This window comes from Citrus clementina, unplaced genomic scaffold, assembly GCF_000493195.1.
Source record: "Citrus clementina cultivar Clemenules unplaced genomic scaffold, Citrus_clementina_v1.0 scaffold_6, whole genome shotgun sequence".
Taxonomy (NCBI): Eukaryota; Viridiplantae; Streptophyta; class Magnoliopsida; order Sapindales; family Rutaceae; genus Citrus; species Citrus x clementina.
In genome coordinates, this window is record NW_006262139.1 from 3,894,104 (window position 1) to 3,902,194 (window position 8,091).

Below are 8,091 nucleotides of genomic sequence, written 5' to 3' on the forward strand. Positions count from 1 at the left end.
GATATTTTCTCTTTTGTATTTATTATCTTTTTTTTTTTTGTACTACTAATATATTTTTTTCATTTTTTAATTTAATATTAAGATTAAAAAAGTATAGAAACCAATTCTTAACCGATCACACCAAGTCTTTGATTGCCAATGGCAGCCAAAGGCTGAGAGCCCGGCTTGACACTGGCATTGTAGCCAAACCCTCTAAAGAAATCAATAAAAATAAAATACGCTGTTTTATTTTTATTTTTTTCATCGAATAAATAGGAATACAAATTGTATTATTATTTTTAGTAGTCTTTTACAATAAAATAAAAATAAGTAAATTTCGTAAATTTACATTAATTTTTTCTATAAGACAATTTTGTTTAAAAAAAATTTGTTATATTATTCTTACAAATTAAAAAAAAAGAAATAATAATACTTACAATTCTCGCAAGTATTGTAAGTATTATTACTCTGTTTTTAAGAAAAAATGTTTAATGTTGTTTCACAATTGAAATTTATTCTTTTGTTTTTCAACGTGGATGGTTAATTAAAAAAGAAAAAACGTGGAAGCTTATTAAGAAATTATTAACAAACATATGCTAGAAGAAGAGAACAAGAAAAAGAAACCAAAATAGATCCAAGTAATGCCAACCTTTTAACACTGACGTTGAATAATAAATAGATTAGCAGCCGAGTAGACAAATAACAAACGTGTGCTTTTACGGGGGAGTAAAAAAAAAATCAAAAAAATAAAAATAGAAAAAGCTTTTAACACAACTTTCATAGATTTCCCAAAGGTTAATAAATTAAAGTTCTATGGCCATCTTGATCAGCAATAAGAAAAGTTTGGCAAAACACAACATTGTTCACGTGAAGGCCGTCATTGTGTACAATTTTAGCTGTACAAGCAAGATTGCCTTGAACATTACCAAAAATCCATGCAAGAGCAGTTTCCCTTCTTGAAAAGATGGAACCTGATTGCATCTCTTACCATGATTTCCCTTCTGTAAATCTCTGACAGAAGCTTGAAGGCCAAATGACAGTCTCCACAAATGCGAAGGTTCTTCGTGATCCTTATGGTTTCCTTGCTTCTGGAATTGATCAAACCGAATGCCAATGCTAATTTCTCACTGTGATAAGACACAACCGTTTCTTTCTCCTCTTCGTCTACATCAAATACTACTTGCACTGTGTTGGGAACATAACCTGCAGATTTCAGCTTCATGGTCATGTCTTTGAGCATCAGCTCAATCTCTTTGGTTTGAGGGTGTGATTTTTTGCTTGCTAGAAACCGATGAAGAGTTCCATTATGCTCAATATAGCTCCACCCAGGTGGCTTTTGGATGCCAGAGTCATCCATCAGTTTCCTCACTTGTCTGGCTTCTTCCCAACGATAGGTTTCAGCTAGCATATTAGACAACAAAACATAGTGTGCTCCGTGATCAGGCTCTAGATCAAGGAGTTTCTGCCCCGCAATCTCACCTATTTTTGCATTTCTGTGCAGCCTGCAAGCAGCCAGTAGAGCTCGCCATATTACAGAGTTGGCATCGTAAGGCATACTCTGAATTAAACCATAGGCTTCATCCAAGCGACCATCTCTCGCAAGAAGATCAACCATGCAGCCATAATGTTCCATTTGTGGTTTGATACCGTAATTTAACATGGATTCAAAGAACTGCTTACCCTCTTCAACTAGACCACCATGACTACAAGCACACAAAACTGTCACAAATGTGACTCCATCTGGTTTTAATCCCATCAGCTCCATTTCTCTAAAAACAGCTATAGACGTCTCACCCAGACCGTGTTGAGCAAGACCAGAAATAATGGAGTTGAATAGAGAAACTGTCTTCAAATTCTTTGGTATTTTGTAAAAAACAGATAGAGCAGTATCTATGCTACCACATTTTGCATACATATCTATAACAGCTGTAGTTAGAAAAATATTCCTACCAAACACAACATTTTCTATGTATTGTTGATGAAGCCTTTTGCCAAAATCCAAAGCACCAAGACCAACACAGGCTCTAAGTACGGCAACCATTGTAACTTCATCTGGATGTATACCCAGTGATTCCATCTTTCCAAAAAGTTCAAGTGCTAGACTAAAGCCCCCTACCTGAGAGTAACCACTGATCATGGCTGTCCAAGAAACTAGATCCCTCTGATCCATCTGATCAAAGAGTTGTCTGGCTCTCTCAATTTTACCCTCTCGAGTATATCCTGATATCATAGAACTCCAAGCTGCTGTACTCTTACTCATTCCCATTGTACTAAATACCCGCTCAGCCATATTCATCAACCCACATTTTGCATACATATTAATAACAGCAGTCTTGAGCAACATATTAGAACCAACGCAACCCAAGTTTTTATAAACCACAGCATGAAACTGCTTTCCAATCCTAGGATCATTTAATTCTGTACAAGCAGAGAACATTGCTACAAAGGTAAATGCATCAGGCTGGATGCAGGAATCCTGCATCTTTCTAAAGAGCCAGAGAGCAGGACAAGGTTCCTTAACTTGAGCATATCCATTTATCAGGGTATTATATGATACAAGATCTCTAGCAAGACTTCCCTCAAAAACTTTGTGGGCATTGTTTATATATCCAAAAATTGAATAAAAATGGATTAAAGCATTCCTTATAAAGAGATCAAACTCAAGCCCAAACTTTATTATATGACAATGAATTTGACAACCCGATTTGAAGCTTGACAGCCTTGCACAGGAATTAAGAACAAATGGAAAGGTAAAGTTATTTGGTGATACGATCCCCTTGGAAAGCATGGACGTATAGAGGACAAGGGCTTCCTGAGGGGAATCACTACGAGAGTAGCCTCTCATAAGTGTGTTCCAGATAAATATATTCGGATTATCAATTTGCGAGAAAAGAATTCGAGAACGAAAGAGACCATTTTTACAACCAGACAAGGCAAAGAAGGAGATGAGCTGGCTGCTGGAGATGTGGTGGTTAAGCCCACTATGAACAATTTGGCCATGAATTTGGAGAGCTTGTTTGAGGGATTTGCATGATTCTAATAGAGCTAATAGCGACGAGTGTTCTAAAACAAGTCTTTTCATTGAAATGACAAGTATTGCTAAATGAGGTAATGGAGTCAGTCAGCTCCGAAATATCCACTTCCAAATAAGTAACTAGTTCTTTATATACCAGTAGCTGATGTTAGTAGTAACTAGTTCTTTATATACCAGTAGCTGATGTTAGTTCCTTTTCAGAGCTTATTCTGCAAAGATGCCTTGGAAATTGCAAAACAATTGAGTTAGGGTAACCCATAATACAAGTACCTGCTAGTGGTTTCTGTCACTGGAAACCTTTTCCATTAGCAATACAATCAAGAATTCCAAGGTCTCATCTCACTCAATAAGTTCAGCAATTAACTGCACCCAACACAAGAAACCGCAGTCCTATCAATGAAAATTCAGCACTTCATGGATTCATTCAACTTCATGTGAAATTACAGTTCCAGCATCATCAGTGATACTAAAGAGAATACGGTAAATATGATCCAGAATTCACTATAATATAATACAGCATGCAGCATCAAGTAGTTTAGTTTTTCTTCTCCTCTAAGTTGGGTTGCCAGTTCATTTTTAAGGTGATTACAAATTTAGATTTAGAAGATCATCACAAAAATGGAATAAGATAGACTATCCAGGAAAATAAATAAATAAATAAATCTTCCTTCAGATAAATACTTTTCTACACGTTTTGCTTAGTCATATACAAGAATCACCAAAATTCAATGGTTCTCTAGATGTTATTATACTCAACATCAATATTTTCTTAAATGACTCTTGTTATCAAATCAAGAGCAAGATAACAACCATACTACCATTTCACAATTTCAGGGGTAAAAGTTTGCATAACCTAGAAGTTTGCTTCATCAATCTGCCCAATCAAAACAGTGCAAGTCTTGCAAGAAAGTTCATCTAGTCATAGAGGCCATCTTCATGCCAGCTGTCAACTAAAAGATCCACCATCTCCTGCAAATCCACCAAATGGTAAATAAGGAATGTACACATCAATGTTCACCCAAACGTAAGAATAAAGAAGGTGCTTCCTAATAAAGACTTACAGCTAATGGGATTGGCTGGTGAAAAGGATCAGTTGAACAAAGTAGGTCCTCGTAAGTAGTGGTCCAGCTGCAAAAGAAGATTCCATGGTTATTTTCCTTTGGAAGCAAGAAGGTGCGCACCTATTACTTGTATAGCTGCCACTAAACAGTCGGCTGCGTCACCCTACTAGAAATTATAATGCTAGCAAATACTCTCCATTGGAAAAAATGAGTTGTGGGACAAAGACCTCAGTCCCTGATTACAATACTGATTACTTTGGTTCACTCTCTCAATGAGTGTAACACTCTATAGTTTCGAAAGCTAGGCATGCGGGAAGGTGTAATATTCTTAGACATCATCATGATTCATGATAGAAAACAAGCTCTCAAACGGAAAGGACATGGTGCCAAAGAAAGATACACAGAGAACAGCTATAAAGCATTGAATCTGTGGACAAAGATCAAAGAATTGTACTAAAGGTTTGTCTAAGATGCACTTGTATAATCAGCTAATTACCAAGGAAGCTACAATTACAGGTACATCCCCAAAATTATTATGGGTACGGTCATGTTCTTTATATGTTAATATCAAACTCTTTACTCTTTCATCTAGCCCTAGAGTTTTTGGTTTGTTCTACAAAATTTTTGATACCCTTGTTAATAATATTAATACTTAGATAATCCTTATTAATAATACTAATTAGTATTAATATTAATATTATTAATACTAATATTATTAATACTTACAAAATTTTTTCGATACTCTTGTTAATAATATTAATACTTATTCTTTGTCTCATCCAATCAGGCGGTACAGAATTTTAAGGATGCATATTTGTGTAATAAAGCTGCATCTCTATTCATCCAAGCGAACAAGACAAACACCCTAGAGCCTAAAGCACACTTATAAAGTTCTGCTGTAAACAAAAGAAACTTAGACACAAATTTCGTACAAGAGGACAAAGCAAACCAAGTACCACTCAACATAAAAAAAATTTCAAAGAAAACCCAATATCTTCACAGCTACAACTGCTCTCATATAGACAGAGTTATCACTGTTTCAGAATAATACAACAACAAAATAATATTACAAACAAACAGAGATCTCATGTCTTGAATGTCAGCTATCAGTTGCTGGAGTTGCACATCTCAAGTCAACCACAAACTGTTTTTTCTTTTTTTTGAAATAAACAAAAAAAGATGGTCTGGGTGAGTTTGTGGGTGGGTGTCATTTTAGAACTTCAGAGAATTAACCATCATAAAGGTCAATTTTGGATGACAATTATAATGAAAACTTGTCCTCCTTGAAAATTCCAAAATGGATATCATCTTACCAATTAGATCTGAAGACAATTCTTTACCTCTGGCTCTAATTAAGATTCAGAAGGAGACTTTATATGTTAATATAAATTAGAGAACACCCCCCCCCCCCCCCCCCCCCCAAAAAAAAAAAAAAAAAAAAAACTTTGAATGACAGATTCATATTAAGTAAGTACTTTCCCAAAAGCTTAATGCAGTTAAGCCAAAAAAAATCTTTGAAAGACAGATTCCTATTAAATGAGTACTTTCCAAAAAGCTTAATGCAGGAAAGCCAAATAGTGTGGATAGAAAACAAATAGAGTTATAATAGTATCAAAGACAACTAAGCAACTACAAATACAAATGAAATCATGTGAGGGGATCAAACACAAAAACTTTTGGTCAAAATTGGCTTTGTTGCCATGTTAAGTAATCTAATCAAAAGTTTTAACTAATAGGTGAGGGCTCAAACAATAATATCTTCAACAATTCAAACCAAGGAAAAGGAAGTAAAATAATGGCTACAAACAAATTCACAAGATCAGTATATAAGCCATCAAATCCTGCACCCCATAATTGGTTCTCTAGGCATTCTCTTTCACTTTTGAAACTGATCACTGATCCACTGTCTTCTCCTCTCATGCCAAGCTATCTCAGCTGCATATAAAAAAATCCCCTACATTATTTCCATAGAAGATTACAATCAAAGCACTGATGTCAACAGAAGCAATAAGATAAATAGATCTTAGAAGATGAATTTTTTATTTTCATTTCAAGAGCCGAAATTGGCCATGGTACAAATATTGAATTAGGATACTAATATAAATACTTCTAGCAAGTCTAAGACTACTCTGAGCATACCAACTTCTGACATGCCTATATGACTGCTACCAATTAGAAACTACAAAGATTAATGCTCATGACAGGAAATGCAGATGTTCATTCAAAGTAAAGACAAGTTTTCTAGGGGTAATCTGTAATTTTTAAGGAAAGCAACCCACCATGGTTGATAAAATTCAGTTTCTCGGTTGAACTGTCTTTGCAAGCATCATTGGAAATCTCTGGATGCTGATTTTCGTGAGAATTAGAATTACTACCATTGGTTTCCATTGTCTTCAAATTGAGCAACATTTACCTTCTAGATGAAGGCACGGTAAAAAATGTATAGAGGGAGACCATCAAATATTTCACTATTTATTCTGCACTCAGACGATGGCCTGAAACAAAAATCACCTGTTTTTTAACTTCTGTATAAAAAATCTACTACCATGTGTGCCTCAGTGCCTGTTCCAGATTCTACTCAAAGAACTTCATTTCAGGTATTACAGTTACATCCCACATGTTAGCATAAGCTTTTGGGTTGAATTTTCAACAACCACCCAGCTAATTACATGGAGTTAAGACCTACTAAAGCAACCGATCATACTTCAGATGGCTAGAAACAAATATGAAGAACAAAATGACCAAATCTTATTCAAGAAAAAGAAGCCATATCAAAAAATCAAATCATTCGGCATAAAATGAACCAGAAGAGCATGAGAACATTAACATACCCTTTGCTTCCTCTGAACCTTGTGGCTAAATGAGGAAAAATGTATTGCGTTGGACTAAACAATATATATATATATGAAAGAAAAAGGAATAAGAAGACGGGAAAAAAAATTGTTTAGTGAATACGTATGAGGGATTCAAGCTTTAAGGATATGGTGTTTGAAGATTCGAGAAATTGGATTGGTAGTAAAGCAAAAGTAATGAAGATTCTTGTAAGAGAGAGGTTCTGAAGGGCTTCGATGATCGGACAATAGGACGGACCAGAACTTCAGAGTCTCAGAGATGACTTCTTGAGGGATAACGGGAGTTCCAATCGTATTGGATACTTGGGTTGCGTTTGGTGGTTTTGGTATTGATGTTGGCCAGCCTAATTTAAAAATTTCAGTATTAAAGTATTTTGTAAATATTAATTATTGTAGTTTAGAAGTTATATTAATATAATTTTTTATTTATATGTTGAAGAATAAATTATATCTTTAATAATTTTATCAAAATTATTATTTAAAATTTATATTATTATATATTATTAACTTTTATTTAATAATTATAGTTTTTTTTATAACAGTTGTAACTTAAAAATTAAAGCAACTCAATTCCAAACACACCATATTCGCTCGTGGGGTCTATAAGTTAGGGTCGAAAAAAAATCCGACTTGAATTTTGGTCGGATTGATCTGTCTCCAAATTTGTGAGCTTTAATCCAATCTTAACGGTCAAAATTTGGGATCAACCTTAAAAATCAAACTTGATCAAGTCCGGATTGATTTGTCTCCAAAATTTTGAGCTTTGATCCAGACCTTAATCGACCCAATCCGACCACTTAATAATTAAAAACTATATATTTTTATTCAAACTTTGTGTTTTTATTTAAATTAGACATAATTTTCGTTTATATTTACTTATGCATTACAGTAAGTTCTATGTTTAATTTTAATATATTAGGGAAGGTAAATTTAAATTATTTAAATATTAAAAAAATTAAAAAAAAATATTTGGCTGGGCTCGGGCCTGACCAATTAAGGTCAGATTTGGCAAAAAAATAGACCTTTTATCGAGTTCGAACTCTTTATTTGTGTTATTAGGTCGCCCAAGCCCATCTCAACAAATTGCCATTCCTAGTAAGTACACAGGATTCTTTATTTTTTAATTTATATTTATATACATAAAACTTCTCTTTAACTTTTTTTT

The 8,091-nt window shown here is 34.2% G+C and overlaps 1 protein-coding gene across 6 annotated transcripts; it reads right to left on the reverse strand.

Annotated features, from left to right (window-relative positions):
* Positions 1-669: 669 nt before the first annotated feature.
* Positions 670-7,244, reverse strand: LOC18038383 (pentatricopeptide repeat-containing protein At2g29760, chloroplastic). Of its 6 annotated transcripts, none has more exons than XM_006428379.2 (6): positions 6,906-7,244; positions 6,354-6,569; positions 5,922-6,009; positions 4,075-4,141; positions 3,867-3,982; positions 670-3,376 (listed from the first exon to the last, which is right to left on the reverse strand). In XM_006428379.2, the coding sequence occupies exon 6, from the start codon at positions 3,059-3,061 to the stop codon at positions 902-904; it is 2,160 nt and encodes a 719-aa protein (XP_006428442.1). In that variant the 5' UTR covers positions 3,062-3,376; positions 3,867-3,982; positions 4,075-4,141; positions 5,922-6,009; positions 6,354-6,569; positions 6,906-7,244; the 3' UTR covers positions 670-901. The 6 variants fall into 6 exon arrangements, with proteins under 6 accessions (XP_006428442.1, XP_024037665.1, XP_024037663.1 ...); XM_024181897.1 differs by having other exon boundaries at positions 5,882-6,009; XM_024181895.1 differs by having other exon boundaries at positions 5,922-6,028.
* Between the last annotated feature and the right edge of the window lie 847 nt (positions 7,245-8,091).

Coding starts and splice junctions, on each gene's coding strand:
- LOC18038383 (XM_024181898.1), bottom strand. CDS start 3,061: ATGAAAAGACTTGTTTTAGAACACTCGTCGCTATTAGCTCTATTAGAA.